At 45.0% G+C, this 23800-nt stretch overlaps 1 protein-coding gene across 5 annotated transcripts in view; it reads right to left on the bottom strand.

Annotated features, from left to right (window-relative positions):
- LOC135224721 (eukaryotic translation initiation factor 4 gamma 3-like) overlaps positions 1–23800 on the bottom strand; it is a 65332-nt gene that overhangs the window by 39895 nt on the left and 1637 nt on the right. For 4 of the 5 annotated variants that reach the window (XM_064264011.1, XM_064264012.1, XM_064264013.1 and 1 more), the window contains exons 2-3: positions 10869–10981; positions 9985–10122 (exon numbers count right to left, since the gene is read on the bottom strand). In XM_064264011.1, coding sequence (XP_064120081.1) covers positions 9985–10122; positions 10869–10976 — 246 coding nt within the window. In that variant the 5' untranslated portion in view covers positions 10977–10981. Of the gene's footprint in view, positions 1–9984; positions 10123–10868; positions 10982–19213; positions 19239–23800 lie in introns of those variants that run through there. The other variant, XM_064264010.1, reaches the window with a different exon arrangement.

Genomic DNA, 23800 nt, shown 5'->3' with positions numbered 1-23800 from the left:
TGTATAAAAATATAGTATATTCAAAATATTTTTTCCTTAAATACAAACACATTACTTTATTTATTTATAATGCCCAGTATGGGGTGTTAGCCGAGAGTTAAATAATTAAATAGTAAATGAAATATATTCTTGTAGACTTTTCTTAGTTGAATTTCTCAACATTAGGAGAAGACCCCTTTCTTACTGTACATCACCCGTCACTCGAGCTTAATGCCTTTGTGAGCTGAATCAGCTGTGGATGAAATTAATCACAGTGGTTACGGGAAGCCATTCACAGCATATTAGGTGGTTTGTACTTATGCACCATAAAATTTACTTCATATTCTTGTTCACAGCATGTAGTCAAACCTCAGTTTTTGTATGGCTCTCTTTTCGTATGTTTCGGTTTTTGTAGACTTTTCTTTATGAAATGTTATCTTGGTAATCGTATGTTTCCTTGGTTTTTGTACACTTGGAAACGCTCCATCTGGGGCAAAGCGCATGACCGGCCCCTGTATCAAGTGCCCAAACACAGCATCCCATCTTCTCTAGTGACCCATTCTGGCTTTGTTTCTCTCTGAACAAGCATCACCGTGCTTGTAGTCTGCATCGTCTCACGTGTTTGTTGTGTTTCGTGCTAATTTTGCCATAAAAACTCATTGCAAAGTAGCCATCATGGGGCAAAAGAAAGTTGCAAGTTCCAGCTCCTCAGTAAAAAAGACCAGGAATAGGATTGAATTAAAGAAAGAACTTGTAGTGAAGTATGAAAGTGGTGCATGTGTAGCTGATCTAGCTAGAATGTATGGCAAGTCAGTTTTGATGATCAGCTCTATCCTAGCAAAGAAACATGAAATGAAGGCAGCTGGTGTTGTGAAAGGGGTCAAATCATTATTGAAATGATATTGTTAAGATACAATAAAGTTTTGTACATACTTACCTGGCAGATATATACTTAGCTATAGACTCGGTCGTCCCGACAGAATTTCAAAACTCGCGGCACACGCGACAGGGTAGGTAGGTGATCCACCATTCCCGCCGCTGGGTGGCGGGGTCTAGAACCATTCCCGTTTTCTAAGCCATAATTTCTCTTCCACCTGTCTCCTGAGGGGAGGATGGGTGGGCCATTAATTGTATATATCTGCCAGGTAAGTATGTACAAAACTTTATTGTATCTTAACAATATCATTTTTGTACATGAAAACTTACCCAGCAGATATATACTTAGCTGATTGGCACCCTTGGTGGCGGGCAAGAGACAGCTAAAAACAAAATAATACTTAAACTAATACATTAAAAAAACATTAAAAAAAAGGGAAAAAACAACCTATGTTCTTGGATAAAATAATCCATGGTTCCTACCTGATTGGGCTGAAGACTTCATGACTACTGTCGATGAGTCTGCCTGCCTCAAGAGTTTCAGCGAGGAATGAACCTATGGCTGAATAACTCTTTGGATCGTGTCAATGGGGGCTAGCCGCTTACGCGACAGAGCCTATTCTGGATCGTACAATGGGGCTGACCACTTACATGGTAGAGCCTTGACCTTTTGTCATATCAATGGAGACTCCGCCCTCTTACATGACAGAGTTAAGGTTACTAAAAATAATCACAAGGAGCACTGAAGCCAATCCCGATCACCTGACCATGTTAGTACTGTTATAATCTATGAATTGCAAGAAGGTTCCCTATTTCCCTCTGACAATTAACCAATAAAAACAACCACCAATAAAAGATAATTTAAACACTAAAGCAAATTACGAAGGATTAGCCTCAGCCCCTTCTCCCAGCACCGAATTCGCCGAAACATACGCTCCCAGAGAAAAAGCACTTTTCGTACGAAATTTTTACGTCTCTTAGGTAATTCGAGGCAAACACAGAATTACATCTCCAAAACGTTAGACTCTATAAGTGCCTGCAGAGACCATGTTTTGTGAAATGCCATTGACGTAGCTATGGCTCTCACTTCATGAGCTCTTACTCTGAGAACCTTGAGGTGCTCTTCATCGCACTTAAGGTGAGCTTCCCTTATTACATCCTTTATGAAGAATGTAAGGGCATTCTTGGAAATCGATCTTTCGGATCTCTTACAGAGCACCAAAGACTTTCTTCTGTACCTCCCAGCAACTTTTTTTTTTTTTTTTTTTTTTTCTTCTCCAGTAGAACTTGAGTGCCCTGACTGGACACAAAGTCCTCTCTAGTTCTCTTCCTGTTAATGAAGATAGTCCTCTTATCTCAAAGCTTCTTGCCAAGGCTTTGAGGGATTTTCATTTTTTGCTAGAAAAAATGGTTTTAAAGGAGCAAATCGCTGAATCCTTCTTAAAACCCACTTTACCTTCCAAAGCTTGCAACTCGCTAATTCTCTAGTCCTCTCTAGTTCTCTTCCTGTTAATGAAGATAGTCCTCTTATCTCAAAGCTTCTTGGCCAAGGCTTTGAGGATTTTCATTTTTTGCTAGACAAAAAATGGTTTTAAAGGAGCAAATCGCTGAATCCTTCTTAAAACCCACTTTACCTTCCAAAGCTTGCAACTCGCTAATTCTCTTAGCTGTTGCTAACGCAAAGAGGAATAATGACTTTCTCGTTAAGTCTCTAAAAGAAGCTGCGTGAGACGGTACGAATTTTTTCCGACATTAGAACTTGAGGACCACATCCAAGTTCCAGCTAGGTTTCTTGATTACATGGTCTTTCGTGGTTTCGAAAGACCTTATAAGGTCATGGAGATCTTTATTATTGGTCAGATCTATTCCTCTATGTCGAAAGACTGAGGCCAGCATACTTCTGTAACCCTTCACTGTTGATACTGCCAGGTTACAGTCTTTTCTCGATAGGAGAAAATCGCGATTCAGTTACAGAGGTACTGGAAGAGGATATTTTCTTCCCCTTACACCATCTTCTAAACAACTCCCACTTCGACTTACATACTTTAGAGGTGGAGACTCTTCTGGCTCTTGCAATAGCCTTCGCCACTTCTCGTGAAAAGCCTTGCTCTGACAAGTCCTTCGACAGTCTGAAGGCGGTCAGACTAGAGTCGAGGATTTTTGTGAAACCTGTCGAAGTGGGGTTGTTTGAGAAGATCGTTCCTCAGTGGAAGCGATCTTGGAAAATCTACTAACCACTCCAGCACCTCTGTGAACTAATCGAGAGCTGGCCAGAACGGGAGCGATGAGGGTCATTCTTGTTCCTTCCGAGCAAGCGAACTTCCTCAATACTTCCCTACTATCTTGAAAGGAGGGAAGGCGTATGTGTCTAAGCCCGTCCAATCTAGCAGAAAGCTGTCTACTGCTACTGCTTGTGGATCCGAGATCGGGGAGCAATAGTTCTCTAATCTGTGATTCCTGTTGGTCGCGAACAGGTCTATATGGGCCTTCCCCACAGATGCCATAGTTGCTGGCAAATCTGAGGATTGAGAGTCCATTCCGTGGGTAGGACTTGTTCTTTTCTGCTCAACAGATCTGCCCGGACATTTCTCTCTCCCCTGCACAAACCTTGTGAGAAGAGAGATCTTCCTTTCCTGAGCCCAAATCAGCAGATCCTTTGCTGATTCGTACAGGGAAAAGGAATGCGTCCCCCCCCCCTTGTTTCTTTATATAAGCGAGGGCTTTGTGTTGTCCGAGTGAATCTGAACCCCTCCCCAGACCTGAGACCTGTTCCTCGAAATGAACTAAAGCTAGATGAAATGGCTGTTAGTTCTTTTTTGTTTATGTGCCAGGACACTTGTTCTCCTTCCCAAGTGCCTGACACTTCTTCCGAACCTAGGGTCGCTCCCACCCTGAATCTGAGGAGTCTGCAAATAACGCTAGGCGAGGGTTCTGTAAGTGAAGGGAGATTCCCTTGCTTAGTTTTGTGGATCTAACCACCAGCGGATATTCTCCTTGATCACTTTCGAGATTGGAAAGGTTTCTCCAGATTGTTGGACTTCCAATCCCATCTCTCCATCATAAAATTGAAGGGTCGTAGGTGTAGTCTTCCTAAGGAAACGAACTGTTCCATCGAGGAGAGGGTCCCCAGTAAGCTCATCCATTATCTCGCGGAACAATGTTCTTTCCTTAAGAAGACTGCCACCTTTTCTAAGCAGCGTTCTCTCCTTTCCTGCGAAGGATACGCTAGAAAATCCCGAGAATCCATCTGAATCCCCAGATAGACAATACTTTACTGGGGAGTCAGCATGGATTTCTCGCGATTGACTAAAAGTCCTAGGGACTTTGTCAAATTTAGAGTAAATAAAAGGTCCTCCAGACATTTTTTCTCCGATTGGGCTCTTATTAGCCAATCGTCCAGATATAAAGAGATCCTGATCCCTTCCAGATGTAGCCAATAAGCTACATTCTTCATGATGTCCGTGAAGACTTGAGGGGCAGTCGAAAGTCCGAAACACATCGCTCGGAACTGGAATACTTTCCCTTGGAAACATGAATCTCAGATATTTCCTTGCTGCCGGATGAATGGCACATGGAAATACGCATCCTGAAGGTCCAGGGACACCATCCAGTCCCCTGGACGAAGAGCAGACAGAACAGAGGAAGACGTCTCCATCAAAAAATTTCTTCTTCAAGACAAAGAAATTCAGGGCACTGACGTCTAGAACCGGTCTCCATCCCCCCGATGCTTTCGGTACCAGGAATAGCCGATTGTAAAATCCTGGAGACTGGAGATCTTGAACCAGTTCTACAGCTTCCTTGGAAATCATCTGTTCCACTGCTTGCAAAATAGCAAGCTTTCGGAACCGGATCCGAGTATCTTGCAGTCAACTCCCTGGAGTTGTCGTCAAGGGCAGGATTTTCCCTGAAGGGGGATCAAGTATCCTTTTTTCAGGATCGAGAGGGACCAAGAGTCCGCTCCCTTCTGCGCCCAGACTTTTGCAAAGTGGAGTAGTCTGGCGCTACTTTTGTCTGGAGGAACTCCCTGCTCATCTAGACTTCCCGAAGACCTTCTAGATGGTCTACTCCTTCTATCTGGTCTGCGACCTCTAAGAGGGGTCCTAGAAGAGGAGGCACCTCGAAAGGGCTGTACAAAAGAGGGTCTCTCTTTTTTCTCGATAGGCACGGCCGGCCTAAACTTCTTGGCTGAGTGAGTGAGGAGATCCTGAGTTGCCTCCTCCGTAAGAGATTTAAGCAACCTCTTTAACAGTCTCCTGTGGAAACAGATGAGGGGACAAAGCCGTGCAAAAAGAAGAGATGTTCTTTGTAAGGGTGATACGGCTCTTGCCTAGAAAAGAGCTAAAGACCGATCTCTTCTTTAAGACTCCCGTTCCGAAAAGCGAGGCAACTTCTACGGAACCGTCCATAACCGCTCTGTCCAAGCAAGCCAGGACGCTTGAAAGTTCCTCCATGGAGACAAAGTCAGTGTCCTGAGCTCTCTTAGCTAACGCTCCCAAAGCCCAGTCCATGAAGTTGAAGACTTCCAGGGTCTTAAAGAGGCCCTTTAGAAGGTGGTCCAGCTCACACATGCCCCATGTTGCTTTAGCAGAAAGCAAAGACTTCCTCCTAGAAGAGATCCACTAAAGAAGCGAAATCCGCGTCTGCGGATGAAGGGAGGCCTAACCCCATAGGTTCCTTGGTCTCGTACCACCTTCCTGGTTTACCTGTTAACTTGGAAGGAGGGCAGGAAAAAACTGTTTTGCCCGCTTCCCTTCTGGAAGTCAACCACTCTGAAAAGGTCTTTAAGGCCTTTTTCATACAAAGAGCGCATCTTGACGAAGGAAGACGACTTGTGAGCTTTTTGTGCTCGACATCAAAGATCCTGGTGAAGGAGGGTCAGCAGGATGAAGGGAGTCTCCGAACTCCTTGAGCAGCAAAAGAGAGAGCCTCTTGTAGTCAGAAACTGCTACATCTACGGGCTCCTCCTCTTCCGATACCTGTTCCAACGGATCCACTGAAGGAGACCGTTTGGGAGTGATCGGGCTCTTCCTGGGAGAAGAACTCCTTTCCCGAGAAGGGGAGCGCTGAACGTTCGAACTTCTATACGAAGAATGAGGCTCCTGTCGTTCTGAAACACTCTTGCGCCTACTAGACTCTTGTTGTCTAGGCCCTTGCGGTTCGCCAGACTCGCGGCGCTTGATAGGCTCCTGGCGCCCTGATTCAGGGCGCTTGAAAAGATCCTTGCGCCCTGATTCGTGACGCTTAACAGGCTCTTGGCGCCCTAACTCTTGACGCCTAACGTACTCCTGGCGTCCTGCCTCCTGGCGTCCTGACTCCTGGCGCCCTGACTCATGGCGTCCTGACTCCTGGCGCCCTGACTCCTGGCGTCCTGACTCATGGCGTCCTGATTCCTGCCTTCTAGCAAACTCCTGACGTCCTGAATCCTGTGGTTTGAGAGGCTCTTGACGCCCTTTCTTGCGTCTCGCTGCCTCTTTGCGCCTGCCTGGCTCCTGGTCCTGTAGACCCAAAGGATCCTGATACCTAAATCGTTTAGTCTATCTTCCGTTCCTTGAACCTAAACCGATCGAGACTTCTGCTCGATTCGCGGCGTCTCATAGGAGAAAGGCTACGTTCTTCCTGTCTACCAGGATTCAAAGCCTTACCCGTCATAGGGCGCTTTGGAGAAGAAAGCCTATAGGGCGAAAGAACTCTCCTCTCAGGAGAACAACTCCTGTCGGACGAGTCTCTCGACGAAGGCGATAAACGCCCTGAGATTGTGAGGGTTCTCTCCTATAACAAGAAGAGGGGCGCTTAGCGGAATTCTTACAGGGAGCAAAACATCTTCCTCCTTGTCGAATCCTTAGCAAAGGAGCCTACTAAAGAGGCTAACTGCTCTTGCAGATTTATCAAAAACAAAAACTTCTTCGTAGATCCTGAAGAGAGGGCTCCTCTTGTCTCGTCTTCTTAGCACCGAAGGCCAATTCTTGGGAAAACGCTCTGAGCTGGAATCAGCCGCGTCTCCTTTAGGAGCCTTCCAGGCTCTCTTCAAAGGGCGCGAAAGAGAGGCCGAACTCCATCCTCGTTTAGGAGAGGAAGAGTCTGAGGCCAAAAAACACTCCCTTAGGACGCCTTTTCTGCGGCAATCCGAGGCAGCCTGGGACTTAACAACAGGATCTGCCGAAGGACGCCTGACCGTTGGGGATGTTCTGCATCCTCCCTGCGGCTTTCGACATCCTCCTCCCCTGGTCCTGGGAGTTTGGAAGCGGTCTAGGCCTAGGAGCAATGAGGAACCGGTCAGACGCCCCCTCCACTGCACTGGGGACACTGCACAAGTCACTATCACCACTCTTACCTTCATTTAGAGCTCGTAACTGAGCTTGAAGTTTCTTGATGGAAGCTTTTACACCCCTTTTCCCTCTCTGAAGAAGAATCTTTGGATTCAGAACAGGGAGAAGCAGCTGAGGCTAAGGGAAAATCGTTAGTAGGAGAGTTAACTTCTTGTTCTAGAGAACAAGATCTACTAGATGACCTAGCTGAAGCCTTCCTTACTCTATCTCTCTCAAGCTTCCTAACATATGAAGATAACTCCTTCCATTCAGCTCTGTTAGGTTCTCGCACTCAACACAGGTATTATTAAAAGAATTCATTCTCTCTGCATTTAGCGCAAATACTATGAGGATCTACTGCCGATTTCGGCAGCCTAACCTTGCAACCTTCCCTACTACAAACTCTAAACATAGGTGAAGCCTTAGCGTCAGACATCGTGAAAGAGTAGTCAAAACCAAAGTCGAAAAACAGTCCAATATAAGCGTATGCCAAGCCAGAGAAAAAACAGAATACGTCACCAAAAAACCAATCCAAATTCTCGGCAAACGAGTAGAAATCCAAGATGGAGGAACGAACAATAGGTGTTGTCCGTTCAACCGACAGAGAAATTATGGCTTAGAAAACGGGAATGGTTCCAGACCCCGCCACCCAGCGGCGGGAATGGTGGATCACCTGACCTACCTGTCGCGTGTGCCGCGAGTTTTGAAATTCTGTCGGGACGACCGAGTCTATAGCTAAGTATATATCTGCTGGGTAAGTTTTCATGTACAAAAACAGAGATCGCAACTAGTGGAAGATGTTGAGAAGCTGTTGTTGGTGTGGATCAATGAAAAACATTTAGTAGGGGATAGTGTGTCAGAAGCAATCATTTGTGAGAAAGCTAGGATGTTGTGTGCTGATTAAAGTAAGAAAAGGCCAACAACTAGTGCTGCTTTAGTGATGTCAAGACCAGGATGGTTTGAAAAATTCAGAAAACGTACGAGCATCCATAGTGTATAGTGTTGTATGGCATGGGGAGGCTGCGAGCTCGGATAAACATGACACCAAAAAATTAGTTGGTGAATTCAGGGAGTAGCTTGAGGCTGAAGGGTTCCTCCCACAACAGGTCTTCAATTGTAATGAGATGGGCCTGTTTTGGAAAAAAAAGAAAAATAGCCAAAATGGAGCTACATGACACTGGAGGAAAGTTCATTGCCAGGGCACAAGCCTATGAAGGATAGGCAAACACTCTTGGTCTGTGGGAATGCCAGTGGGGATTTCAAAGTGAAGCCCTTACTTGTGTATCACTGAAACTCCCCAAGTGTTGATGAAAAACAATGTGATAAGGAATAATTGCCTGGTTTGGAAGACCAGCTGTTGAGACAAATTTAAATTCATCACTGTGAAGTTCTTGCCCCCTAATACCACACCTCTCATCCAGCCCATGAGACCAGCAAAACATCTCAAACTTCAAGAAACTGTACACGAAGGCATTGTTCCAAAGGTGCTTTGAAGTGACCTCAGACACTGAATTGACCCTAAGAGAGTTCTGGAAGCATCCTTTCAATATCTTTAATTGCATAAGTCTTATAGATAAGGGAGTGCCTTCCAGGACAATAAACTCTGCTTGGAGAAAATTGTGGCCAGTGTTACCTCAAGAAGGATTTCGAAGGGTTTGAGGCTGACCCTGACACCCCTATGCCTGTTGTGGAGTCTGTGTCTCTGGGGAAGTCCATGGGCTTGGATGTGAGTGGGGAGGATGTGAAAAAGTTAGTGGATGGCCACAGGGAAGAGCTAATCACTGAGGAGCTGCAAGACCTTCAGCAGGTACAGAAACAGACAGCAGATGAGGAATCTGAGGAGGAGTAATTAAAAAAATGTTTGCCAAGTGAAGTGATATAAAAAATTTTGAAGACATATCCTAACAAAGATCTTGCAATCCCTGTCTCGAATAGTATGTTTAATGACAACACTTTGTACCATTTAAGGCAGATACTATTGCAGAGACGTCAGAAACTAATGTCTCTGGATAGTTTTGTTATTCGGCAGGGGTCCAGTGACTCTCAAGTTGGTCCTAGTGCTAGTAAAAAACGGAGTGGGGAAGTAACCTCTGACGAAGCCACTAAAAAGCATAGGGAAGTAACCCCATATAGGTTCATGATACCTGGAGTCCTTCTGGAGGGGGATTCCCCTTTTAAACAATAACCTTTCATCCTCCCTCTCCCCTCCTCTCTGTCTTCCATATGCTAACAAGTTTCCCATAAAGGTAAGAGTGAAGTTAAATGTTCATTATTCATTTCATCATTGTTAATTATGATATTCTGTTTACACATCTCATGCAAGTAAATATATTGTACTCAACTCTGCTTCATTTTGACCTGTCTTAGCTGTATCCAATAATCAGGGATGTAACCTGGTTATAAATCACTGTACTATATGTACTATAAGTCACCACTGTACTAGTGCATTAGTTTAGTTGCATCCTTCAAGCACGAGTTAGTTTACCATTGGAAGTCAGCTTCCATCCTATAGGCCACTGCTTTAGACTTATTTTATGAAGTTTTGGCAGTTAAAGCACAAAGGAAATACATATGGACATTATTGTACTTTGAGAAAATACTGACATGAAATTTATTTGCAAATGTATTAAAAGAAAAAAGAAAAAAATATGATAAACATTCTTTACAATACAATGTTTGTGATCTCAAAATCCTACAAAAATGCACTTGGTGAAACAGTTACTAGGAATTCATCAGTTGCGTCATCCATCCAACCTGGTATCTAGGCTCAGTACAAATAACTGGTTTGTAAAAAAAAAAATAGAATCAATGGCTGCAAACTAACCTTAAATATCAGGAGCTCAAAGAAATGAGCTAGATGTTCAGGATCTGATAAAAGAACCTCACATGCTTGCTCAAGGAAAACAGCTAAGGATGTCTGTGTGACCCGGTTTAGGATACCCATCCATCGACGATACAGTTGCTGTGATAAAATACAAAATGATCAGTATCCTATCCAACACTTACATTTCAACTAATTTGCCCTGATACCTAACACAAAATAATTAATTTGTAACCATAAAATAAATTTTTAGGTAAGTAAGATACATTTAATACAATTTACATGGTACAGTAGAAATGTTTAACATATGAATTGTCAAGGACAAATACCCTGCATGGTAAAGAATGACTTTGTTTAATTAAAATCCTATTAATCCTTACTTCCTACCCAATAAATGTTCCCAAGTTCATCAGGCTTTTGTATGACAACCACAAGAAGTGCCTTGTGAATTTTCAAGCGTGTCTCAGCCAATAACAAAAGGAATTTGGAATAGACCTAAAAACTGCATTTTTTTTATCAATCTGCAGACTGACCCAACACATCTCATGGGGACCAAACCCACAGCAGAATTTGTGGACGGAATTTGTTACAAGCATGAGCTTCCTGATAAGTCTTGGAAACTGACATGCATAAGGAATCATTAAATAAAAATTAAAAACAAGTAAATTGGGTGAAAATCAACACCAGCATATTATCATTAATCATGAGTAACCTGTTACTATATTTCATACTGAAAAGATAATGAAGCAATTCAAACAAATGAGCTTTTAAATTGAGAGTTGCAAATTAGTAGTACTTGCAAATTTTATGCTGATATATCTGTAAGATATTGAAAGGTAATTCAAAATTTAACAGGATGACTGTACCAATACCAAGTTCATATTTACCTTTGACTGTCCATGCTGTGCGTTAGGTTTCCAAGGATTATCACAACGACGCAAAACTGGTGGAGCACTTCTGCTGTCCCCCATTGTCACTGGTGGACCCTCTGGCATTGTAGCTGTTGAGTGTCAGGAAATGTATGTATAAGCAATTATTTCTCTCTACCCTACCATTCAAATCACTACCAGAGAAGTTGTCCTTACACTTACCTACATCAAATGAATAATTTTTTATACTTTTTTAAACTTGACTACGTATATATACAGTTTACAAATGTGTACAATATGACTGCATATTTTCAAGGTACGTACTGTACATAAACCTGCAGTCTTTTATATATATACTACTGTACTATACCTTCAGCAAAAACTTGATAAGGTTGTTAACATGTGGTAACTGAGAGAGATGACTGTATCATTGACTTACTCGACTGTCAACATTCACTCTTTCCTATGGCAAGAGGGACACGTGCTGGGATTTGTATATCTAAGGGTAATGTAAATAATCTTACAAATAAGTAATTTGTTCCTACTTGCAACAAGAGTTTGCCTTTTAAATAAAGATTTATTCCTTGAGTGGGAGGTTTTATCCGAAGAACATGAAGGACAATGTCCTTCCCAACTGGAAATGCCAGCTTCCCAGCCTTTTATATGTGCAAAAGTAGTATGACACAGGTAAACTCCTGTACAGTTTGTTAAGATCCAACGTTACAAGCTGTTATAGTTCCTACCTCAACCATCTAAACAAAATAAATCTTTAAGACATAAAATTCAATCAGGGTTACCTTCACATAAAAAAATACAAGTAATATATTACTAATTACTGTTTAAGCAAACAGTTGTACAATATTTCCAACAACAACAAAAATATGACATTGTTATGATACAATAAAGTTTCATACATACTTACCTGGCAGATATATACATAGCTATAGACTCCGTCGTTCCCGACAGAATTTCAAATTTCGCGGCACTCGCTACAGGTAGGTCAGGTGATCTACCGCCCTGCTCTGGGTGGCAGGACTAGGAACTATTCCCGTTTTCTAATCAGATTCTCTCTTCCACCTGTCTCCTGCGGGGAGGCTGGGTGGGTCTTCAATTGTATATATCTGCCAGGTAAGTATGTATGAAACTTTATTGTATCATAACAATGTCATTTTCATACATTCAACTTACCTGTCAGATATATACATAGCTGATTGACACCCTTTGGTGGAGGGCAAGAGACAGCCTAACCAACGACTAGACAGGTAAACAACATATGTTGTAGGTATAAATAAACCTTAGTTCCTACTTTTTAGATGGAAGACTTCGTGGCTACTGCCCAGGAGTCTGCTTCATCTCAAGAGCCTTAGCGAGATAGTGATCTGTGGCCAAGAGTTCTTGTGGATCTGTCGATGGGGTCTCTTCCACTTACTCGACAGAATCCTAACTGGCGTTTGTCAATGGGAGCACATCCGCTTATATGACAACACGCACTTATTTAAGGAGCACACCACCAATCCCGATCACCCGATCCTAACCCGTGTTAGTTCTAAGATTGCCTAGAGTTATCCCCAAACTCTTAGCAAACACCACAAACTCGAAAACTCATACATACAAAAATAACAAAATTTTTGTACCCCTCTAATAGTCGACGTCACTCGATTTTCAAATGAAGAGAAGTGAAGGCCGCCTGTGCGACAACTGACACTCCCATACACCGAAAACCCGAGAACACATCCGACAAGAGGTTACGTACATAATTTAAGGATTGGTGCTTTCTCCTTTACCCAGAACCGTCTGTGCTGACACAAACGGACCTAAAGAAAAACATTTATCATACGTAACTCGCACGTCTTTTAAATAATGGGATGCAAACACAGAGTTGCATCTCCAATAAGTTGCGTCCAAAATGTTTCTTTAGTGACATATTTCTTTGGAACGCCACAGAGGTTGCGATTGCTCTAACTTCGTGGGCTCTCACTCTTAAAAGATTAAAAGAATCATCTGGACAATTCTTATGAGCTTCTGTGATAACACTTCTAAACAAAGAAGGCTAATGCGTTCTTGGACATTGCTCTCTTGGGGTCTTTCACTGAGCACCAAAGACCTTATGCGGAACCCCCCAAACTGCTTCTTCCTGTCCAGATAAAATTAAAAATTTTAGAGCTCTAACTGGGCAAAGGATCTTTCGCCTCTCTGCCCACCAACTAGAAAGTCCTTTCATTCGAAGCTCCTGGGCCAGGGATTCGAAGGGTTTTCATTTTTGGCCAGAAAAAGGGACTGAAATGAACAAATTGCAGAGTCCTCCTTTGAAGCCAACTCTTGATTCAAGGGCGTGCAACTCACTGATTCTTTTTGCCGTTGCAAGAGCATCAGAAACAAACATTTTCTAGTGATGTTACGAAACGAAGCAGTGTGAAGTGGTTCGAATTCATCTGATGATAGAAATTTAAGAACCACATCTAAGTTCCAGCTTGGAACCTTAGGTTCAAGTGATTTAGATGTTTCGAAGGAACGAATGAGGTCGTGCAAATCCTTATCATTCGTTAGATCTAATCCTCTGTTTCTAAAGACTGCTGAAAGCATACTCCTGTACCCCTTAATAGTCGGTACCAAAGAGAGATGCGACTTTTGTCTAAGAAACAGAAGGAAATCTGCAATTTCGGTCACAGAGGTACTGGAAGAGGACAGCTTCTTCGACCTACACCAGTTTCTGAAAACTTCCCACTTCGATTGTACACTCCTAGTAGATGATCTGCGGGCTCTAGCAATTGCGTTTGCTGCCTGGCGAGACGAGAAAACCCTCTCGCTCTGACAAGTCTTTCGATAGTCGAAAGGCAGTCAGAGCAAGAGCGGGTAGATTTTGATGGTACCTCTCCGAAGTGGGGTTGTTTGAGCAGATCTATTCTGTTTGGAAGAGATCTGGGGAAGTCCACTGTCCATTCAATCACCTCTGTGAACCAAATTTGAGCTGGCCAATACGGAGCGATCAGAGTCATCTTGGTTCCTTCGGATGCCACGAATTTTCTGACTACTTCCCCCAGTATCTTGAACGGGGGAAAAGCGTAAACGTCTATCCCTGACCAGTCCAGGAGAAAGGCGTCTGTTGCATACGCCCGGGGATCCTCCACCAGGGCACAAAACGTTTCTATCCTTTTGGAGAGGAATGTGGCGAAAAGATCTATTTGAGGCTTCCCCCAAGGAGCCAAGGCTCTGACAGACTTCTGAGTGGAGTGTCCATTCTGTGGGAAGTACCTGGAATCTCCTGCTCAATCTGTCCGCTCTCACATTCCTCTCCCCTTTGAACAAACCTTGTTAGAAGAACTACCTTCCTTTGGTTGTCGCCCAAATCAGTAGATCCCTTGCCAGCTCGTACAGAGCAAAAGAGTGCGTCCCTCCTTGCTTCTTGACATAAGCCAGAGCTGTCGTATTGTCTGAATTTATCTGCACGACTTTTGCCTCTGAACTAAGTGTTCGAAGCTCTTTAGCGCCAGGTGAATTGCTAGAGCTCTTTGCAATTTATGTGCCATGACACTGTTCTGCCGACCAGGTGCCTGACACTTCTTTGGATCCCAATGTTGCACCCAGCCCGCCTCCGAGGCGTCTGAAAACAATGTCAGGCTTGGGTTCCGTACTTGCATGGACACTCCTTTGTTTTCCCTTAATGGAATCAACCACCACTTCAAATGATGTTTTATTTCTTCCGAGATTGGAAACGTGTCCGAGAGCTGACCTGTCTTCCAACTCCAATTCTTCTTAGGAAGAACTGAAGCGGTCGAAGATGTAATCTTCCTAGGAGAAAGAACTGTTCGAGCGAGGGAAAGGGTTCCCAGAAGGCTCAGCCATTCCCTCGCTGAAGTGCGCTCTTTCCCTAGAAAGTTCGATACTGTGGCACAGCCTTTCTTTATTCTCTCTTGAGATGGAAAAACTCGAAAACCCCGAGAATCCATCTGAATCCCCAGATAAACCACGTTCTGGCTGGGGATTCATCTGGAGACTTCTCGAGGTTCACGATCAATCCCAAAGATTTTGTCAATTCCAGTGTTATTAACAGGTCCTCCAAACACTGCTTTTGAGACCTGGCTCTGATGAGGCCAGTCGTCCAGGTACAGGAGACATTTATCCCTTTCAAATGTAAGTGCCTTGCTACAATTTCATCACGTCTGTGAGACTTGAGGAGCCGTGGACAGGCCGAAACACAGGCCCTGAACTGATAATTTCTTCCTTCGAACATAAATCGAAGGTACTCTTCTCGACGAATGGTGGATCGGGATGTGGAAGTATGCGTCCTGAAGGTCTAGGGACACCATCCAATCCCCTTGCCGCAGTGCTGCAAGGACCTGAAGCAGACGTTTCCATGCTGAACTTCTGTTGTTCGACAAATTTGTTCAGCGCACTTACGTCCAGAACCGGTCTCCATCCCCCCGAGGCTTTTGCTACAAGAAACAGCGATTGTTAAAACCCCGGGGAGTTGCAATCCAGCACTAGCTCTATTGCTCTTTTGTCCCACATCTGTTCCACCATCTGACGAAGAGTATCCATCAGAACAGGGTCCCTGTATCTGGCGGACAATTCCCTCGGTGATGTTGTCAAGGGAGGAATGTCCTTGAATGGGATGCGATACCCCTTCTTGATAATCGACATCATCCAAGGATTCGCTCCTATGTCTTCCCAGGCGTTCGCAAAAGAAAGTAACCTGGCTCCTACGGGTGTCTGGAGGACAGAATTCTCATTTCCCTTCTTAAAGGGACGGAAGGAAGACCTGCCCCTCTTTTCGGATGACTTCCTTCTGGCGATCGATCTAGTTGGAAGACCTCCTCGAAAGGGCTGCTGCTGAGTTGGGCGAGCCACTTTCTTTTCCTCACTAGCCACAGGCCTATTCTTCCTTGAGGATTGTCTAAGGAGATCCTGGGTGGCCTTTTCCGTCAGAGAGTGCGCGATGTCCTTCACCAACTGCGAGGGAAAAAAGGGTTCAGAGAGAGGCGCAAACAAAAATAAGGCGGCTCTCTGCGAAGGAGAGACGGCTTCCAGTGAGGAAAGCACTGTGCACCGCCCTTTTCTTTAAAAAACTCCTGCACCAAAGAGGGAGCATACCTCAGCCGATCCATCCCTGAACAGCCTTATCAATGCAGGCAGAGATGCAATTTAGGGTTTCTGGGTCGAGTTGTTCCTTTTCCTGAGATTTCTTGGCCAGAACCCCAAGGGACCAATCTAAGAAGTTAAAAACTTCTAAAGTGTGAAAAAGTCCCTTGATGAGGTGGTCCGTTTCCGAAAGCCCCCATGTTACCTTCGCTGCATTCAAGGCGTGCCTTCTCGACGAATCCACCAAACTCGAGAAGTCTGATTCAGCTGAAACGGACAGAGACAATCCCATATCCTCTCCCTCGTACCAAATTCCTCTCCTCCCTGTAAGTTTAGCGGGAGGCATACAAAAGGACCGTCCTTCCTAACTCCTTCTTCTTCTTCTTGAACCAGGAGTCAAGAGATTGTAGAGCCCTCCTCATAGAAATAGCAGGCTTCATTTTAAGGAAAGAGGAAGACTTGTGTGTTTTCGTGCTCGAAACTGAGAGCGTGGAGAAGGGGGAGCAGCTGGCGTCGAAGAGTCTCCATATTCCTCCAATAGAAGGGACGAAAGAACTTTATAATTAGAAGATCCTTCCTTCATTTCGTCCTCCGAGGCATCTTCTGGGTTGATAGGCTCGGAAGGAGAAGGCTCTCTTCTTTCTTCTGACTCTTCTCTTACTCTCTTACGAGGTGTCAGGCTCTTCATACGAGGAATGCGCCTGGTGTACAGCAGGAGTAGTATCGCCTGGGAGGAGTAACGTGCTTGGAATACTCCTGGCGCTTGGCAGCGCAGAGCGCTCGAATACTCCTGGCTTTTAGTAGGCGCATTTTGTTCAGAACCTACTCCTCGGTCTGCGTGGTAGGAGTATTAAGTTCCGAATACTCCTCGGGACCTGGGAGGAGTATAAGCTTCGGAATATCCTGGCGCCTGGGAGTAGTTATTAAGTCCAGAGTACTCCTGGCGCCTGGAGGAGTATCAGCTTCGGAATACTCCTGGCGCCTGGGAGGAGTATTTAGTTCAGAATACTCCTGGCGCCTGGGTAGGAGTATCTAGGTCCGACGACTCCTGGGCCTGGTAGGAGCACGTCGTTCCAAACACTCCTGATCCGTTAGAATGCGTCTGATGTTTAGTATGAGTATTGATTCCGATAGGCGCTTTCCATCTCACAAGCGCTCTACTCCTAACAGGATCTTCCTCTTCAGCTAACTCTTGGCGCTTGATTGAAGATCTTGAATGTTGTACTGGCTCGTTGCGCCTACTCGGAGCCTGGCTTCTGGTTGGCGCCCTACTCTTGACAGGAGTACTTCCTTTCTTACTTCTCTCCTGTCTAGCGCACCGCTCCCCCCAGAGATGGCCGCCTGTGCGACAACTCCCCTGAAGGATGCGTCGCGCCCGACAGGAGAAAGGTATTTAGATCTTTTAATAGGAAGCCTATCATCCTTTTTACGAGTAGGCTCCTTATAACGAGTTCCTACTAACAAGGCTAATTGCTCTCTTTGCTATTCTTCAAAATTTTCTTGGTTGAGGAATCTTCCGAATTAGGAGAGGGAGATCTGGAAGGCGCTCTAGGATCCCTTCCAGACCCAGAGTCTGAATGTATTCTCGCCTTCTTTATTACCGAAGGCGCTCCTCCTTCCGAGAAGCGCTCGGGACTCGAATTGAGCTCATGCTCTTCATACTCCTCTTCAAAGGACGGGAAAGATTCGACTCCTTCCATCCTCTTCTCGGAGAAGAGGCGAACTAGACGACGAAAAGCACTCTCGAAGGACGCTTTTCCACCTATAGCGGTCCTTGGCAGTCGATACGATCGATTCTGCCGAAGGGACGCCCTGATCGTTGGTTGGGGATTCTCCACAACCCCCGTACGGCTTTCGACTTTCCTTCTCCTCCGGGCCAGGGAGCTTGGAAGAGGTCTAGGCCTGGGAGCGTCGCAGAGACGACCAGACGCCCCCTCCACTACACCTGGGGACACTAACATCACTACCACATTCACTTTCCTTACCTTCCAATGCTGCGACTTTTTCCTGCATTTTCTGAAGGGAAGCTCTAAGTTCTGCTATTTCCGAAGCAGAACTAGAGGGATTAGCAATTTGTGAACGGGCTGAAAACAGAATGGTCATGATTATCATAGGAAGAAGCTACAGAGCTAGATAGTAAATCATGAGAGGCAGACATTCTGCGGGTTTTTATAAGCCGCCTTCCTCTCTCTATCTTTCTCTAACTTCTTCAAGTAAGAAGTTAGATTCTTCCACTCTTGTGCACTCAGTTTGCTCACACGCGTTACACGTATTCTCAATCGAACATTCAACCATTCTACACCCCCTACAAATAGTGTGAGGATCTACCGAAGCTTTCGGAATCCTCACCTTACAGCCCTCATTCACACACACTCTGAAACTAACACTAGAATCAGACATATTCACAAATTCCAAAAACCAAGTCAAAAAACAGTCCACGATAGCGAATGCCAAACAACGATCCAAGTACGTCACCAAATATCAGCGAGAGATGATCAAAGCTTTGCGAAAAACGAATTCTATGTCAGAGGAAGTAAACAACAATGTTGATACAGCCGGCGACAGAGAGAATCTGATTAGAAAACGGGAAATAGTTCCTAGTCCTGCCACCCAGAGCAGGGCGGTAGATCACCTGACCTACCTGTAGCGAGTGCCGCGAAATTTGAAATTCTGTCGGGAACGACGGAGTCTATAGCTATGTATATATCTGACAGGTAAGTTGAATGTATGAAAACAATATTTCAATATTACAATAGGATTTAAAGCACTTGTGATGTCCTGACATGATACAACCAAACCTAATCTCATTTATAGTTAGGTCTGGCATTAATCAAATATCCTGTCAAAACTGTAATACAACTGTATGCAGAAAATGATCTTGTTATGATACAATAAAGTTTGTTCATACTTACCTGGCAGATATATATATAGCTGTATTCTCCAAAGTCCGACAGAATTTCAAAACTTACAACACACGTAGTGGGAGTCAGGTGGTTAGTACCCATTCCCGCCGCTGGGAGGCGGGTATCAGGAACCATTCCCATTTTCTATTCAGATTTTCTAGTGCCACTGTCTCCTGAGGGGAGGTGGGTGGGCACTCTGATTATATATATCTGCCAGGTAAGTATGAACAAACTTTATTGTATCATAACAATATCATTTTGTTCATGAAGCTTACCTGTCAGATATATATAAAGCTGAATCCCACCTTTGGAGGTAGGGAGAGACAGAATAGGATTTTAGGAAACATAAACATGCAGATGATTGACATCTTGGTTCCTTACCTGTTAGCATAGCTGACTTCGTGATTACTGTCACCCAAGTCTGCTTCTGCTTTACGAGAGTCTCAAGCAAGGTAGTGACCTATGTAGCTGGTGAGTTCTAGATGATCTGTCAACGGGGGCGTGACCACAATGTGACTAGACTATTTGACCATACTATGAGGGCAACGAAGCAAAACCACCACCTGACCTAGCCTAACATAAGTTAATTCCCACATAACTTAGGCTAAAGGAAGGGAAGTCCACCTCAGGCGGTTGACCCTACAACCATAAATCAATACAAAAAATTAAAAGCTCACCTAACCATTTTCTACAGGATAGGATGAGTGCTACTTCCTGCCCCCAACATAGCGTCTGCGGTGACGTATGGCCCTAGCGAATAGCAGTTCTCGTATGTCGTCTTCACATCCCGCAGGTAGCGTGAAGTGAACACAGAGTTGCTACTCCAAAAGGTGGCACTCAAAATGTCATTGAGTGCCATGTTCTTTTGGAAGGCTACCGAGGTAGAGATAGCCCTCACTTCGCGAGCATTCACTTTTACAGCTTCATGTCACTGTCTTCACAAGATGAATGCACTTCCTTGATGGTGTCCCTCAAGAAGAATGCCAGAGAATTCTTAGACATCGGCAAGTCTGGTTTTCTGACTGAGCACCACAAGTTGCTAGAAGGACCTAGACATTCCTTCGTTTTCCGCAAATAGAATTTGAGAGTCCTGACAGGGCACAGGACTCTCTCTGGCTCTCGTCCAATGATTTCGGTCATACCCTTAATCTCAAAGCTCTTAGGCCAAGGGTTGGACGGATTCTCGTTCTTAGCCAGAAACGTCGGGCTCAATGAACAAACGGCATTATGCCCCTTAAAGCCAACGTGCTTGCTAATATAGCTTGAATTTCGCGAACTCTCTTCGCCGTCGCCAGAGCAGTTAGGAAGACAGCATTTCTGGTGACGTCCCTTAGTAACGCAGCATGAAGAGGTTCAAAACGACTGGACATCAGGAACTTTAGGACTACGTCCAAGTTCCATGACGGCAACTTAGGTTGAGGGACCTTCGTGGTCTCGAAGGATCTTAAGAGATTGTGAAGATCTTTGTCATTTGCTAAGTCCATGCCTCTATGTCTAAAGACTACAGACGGCACACTTCTGTAGCCTTTGATCGTTGGGACTGCCAGCTTCAAGTCATTCCTCAGGTAAAGTAGGAAGTCAGCTATTTGGTTCACAGAGGTCGTGGTAGAGGAAATGCCCTTGCATTGGCAATAGCTCTTGCCACAGGTCTTGAAAAGCCTCTCGCTCTGTCCAACTTTTGGATAGTCTGAATGCAGTCAGACTCAGAGCGGGGAGGATTTTGTGGTACCTCTCGAAGTGGGGCTGTCCAAGTAGATCTATCCTTGACGGAAGCGTCCTCGGGAAGTCTACTACGAAGGACATGACCTCTGTGAACCATTCTTTCGCAGGCCAAAACGGGGCGATCAACGTCATTCTCGTCCCTTCTGACGTAGCAAACTTTCTCAGAACTTCCCCCAGGGTCTTGAACGGAGGAAAGGCATATAGGTCCATCCTTGTCCAGTCCCAGAGAAGGGCATCTGCTACCGCTCCTGGATCGAGCACCGGGGAGCAGTACAGCGGAAGTCTCTTTGTCCTCGAAGTCGCAAAGATGTCTACGAGAGGACGTCACCATAAACCCCACAGCTCTTGGCACACCTCCTGGTGAAGAATCCATTCGGTCGGCAGCAGTTGACCTTGCCGACTGAGGAGATCTGCACGGACGTTCTCTACGCCTGCAATGAACCTCGTAAGGATCGTTACGTCCCATGCTTTTGCCCACAACAAGATCTCTCTCGCTAGATTGAACAGGGACCCAGAGTGTGTTCCTCCCTGTTTCTTGATGTAGGCCAGAGCTGTGGTGTTGTCTGAGATGATCTGGACTACTTGATGTGAGACTTTGTCTTGGAAGAACTGGAGCGCCAAATAGATGGCCGCCAGCTCTTAGAGGTTTATGTGCCAGGACACCTGTTCCCCTCTCCAGGTGCCTGACACTTCTTCCCCCCCCTATTGTTGCTCCCCACCCCGTGGTGGACGCGTCGGAGAACGAACACTAGGTCGGGGCTCTGAAGCTTGAGGGAAAATCCCTCCGACAGCTTTACAGGATCGAGCCATCACCTTAGGTGATCCTTTACCTCTCTCGAGATCTTCAACATCGTATCAAGATTCTCCTTGTCCTTCCAGTTCTCCGTCAGGAAAAACTGGAGAGGTCTGAGGTGTAGTCTCCCCAAGGAAACAAATTTCTCCAGCGAGGAAATGGTCCCCAGCAGACTCATCCATTCCCTCACCGGGCATGATTCTTTCCTTAGGAAGGCTGACACTTTGTCTAAGCCTTGCTGCTGACGTACCTGGGACGGAAAAGCTCGAAAAGCCACTGAATCCATCTGAATCCCCAGATACACGATGGACTGTGTTGGGATCAGATGTGACTTTTCGAAATTCACCAGAAGTCCCAGGGACTTCGCCAAAGTTAAAGTTGGGTGAAGGTCCTTCAGACACTGTGCTTCCGAAGAGGCTCGAATGAGCCAGTCATCTAGATATAGAGAGATTCTGACGTTTGCAAGATGAAGCCACCTCGCCACGTTCTTCATTAAAATCGTGAAGATCATCGGGGCCATGCTCAATCCGAAGCAAAGAGCCCTGAATTGGAAACTTTCCCTCTCAGGACAAACCGCAGATACTTCATCGACTGGGGATGGATCGGGACGTGAAAATAGGCGTCCTGAAGATCTAATGACACCATCCAATCACCTGGTCTTAAGGCCCCAAGAACTGACTGAGGCGTCTCCTTCTTGAACCTCTGTTTCTCCACGAAAAGATTCAGACTGCTTACGTCTAAAACTGGTCGCCAACCTCTCGACTGTTTCAGCACCAGGAACAACCTGTTGTAGAAGCCCGGGGATTCTAGGTCCACGACCTGTTCCACCGCTCTCTTTTCAAGCATTTGCTCGAGCAGATCGTATAAAAATGATATTGTCATGTTACAATAAAGTTTTATACATACTTACCTGACAGATATATACTTAGCTATAGACTCCGTCGTCTCCGACAGAATTTCAAATTTCGCGGCACAGCTACCGGTAGGTCAGGTGATCTACCGCCCTGCCCTGATGGGGGGCAGGATCTAGAACCATTCCCGTTTTCTAACAGAATTCTTCTCTTCCACCTGTCTCCTGCGGGAGGCTGGGTGGGCCATTAATCGTATATATCTGTCAGGTAAGTATGTATAAAACTTTATGTAACATGACAATATTCATTTTTATACATTCAACTTCCCTGCCAGATATATACTTAGCTGATTAGCACCCATTGGTGGTGGGTAAGAGACAGCTAACTACTGAAATAGACAGGTAAACAACATATGTTGTAGGTATTAATAAACCTTGGTTCCTACCTTATTAGGCTGAAGACTTCGCGGGCTACTGCCTTGGAGTCTGCTTAGCCTCAAGAGCCTCAGCGAGAGATTGATCTATGGCTAAGAGTTCTTGTGGGTCTGCCAATGGGGTCTTATCCACTTACTTGGCAGAGCCTAAAGCCTTTGTCATTGGGTGCTATTCCACTAACATGACATAATACACCTTGTTCAAGGAGCACAACACCGATCCCGATCACCTGATCCTAACATCCATGTTAGTTCTAAGATTGCAAGGAGTTATCCCCGAACTCCTTACAAACAACCAAAAACTCGAAACATAATTACACTTTCATTTATACAAAATATACAAAAAAAATTTTGTTACTCCCCGACTAGCCATACATATCCTTGATCCCTACCAGCAATGACACTATGCGCCCGTGCGACATCCGTGAGCTTGCTAATAGAAAACCAAGCACATATCTGACAAGAGGGTTTATGTACGATAAAATCAAATACTTTAAGGATCAGTCTTTGCTCCAAGACCCAGCACTGTATCTGCTGATACAAATGGACCTAGCGAGAAGCACTTCTCATAGGTCACTCTCCATCCTTCAGATAATGAGATGCAAACACTGAATTGCACCTCCAATATGTAGTCTCAATGATATTTTTTAGAGACATATTCTTTTGGAACGCCAAAGACGTTGCTACCGCTCTCACCTCATGGGTCTTGACCTTTAGAAGACCGAAGGATTCCTCCGAGCAGTTCTTGTGAGCGTCCGTAATAACGCTTCTCACAAAGAAAGCCAAGGCGTTCTTGGACATGAGTCTTTTGGGGTTCTTCACCGCACACCAAAGACCTTGTTGACAAGCTCCCATCTGTCTCTTCCTCTCTAAATAATATTTAAGAGTCTCACTGGACAGAGAGACCTCTCTATCTCTCTGCCTACGAGGTTAGATAGGCCTTTTACCTCAAAACTTACTGGCCAAGGTTTTGACGGGGGTTTTCGTTCTTTGCCAGAAACATTGTCTGGAAAGAACAGATGCAGCATCTCCTTTGAACCCCACTGTGGAATCCAGAGCGTGCAATTCGCTCGTCCTCTTGGCTGTAGCGAGAGACACCAGGAACAAGCATTTCCTAGTGACGTCGCGGAAGGAAGCCAGATGTAAAGGCTCGAATTTATCCGATGAAA

Source organism: Macrobrachium nipponense, chromosome 12 (genome assembly GCF_015104395.2).
Source record: "Macrobrachium nipponense isolate FS-2020 chromosome 12, ASM1510439v2, whole genome shotgun sequence".
NCBI lineage: Eukaryota > Metazoa > Arthropoda > Malacostraca > Decapoda > Palaemonidae > Macrobrachium > Macrobrachium nipponense.
This window is presented reverse-complemented; position numbering and strand designations above follow the sequence as displayed.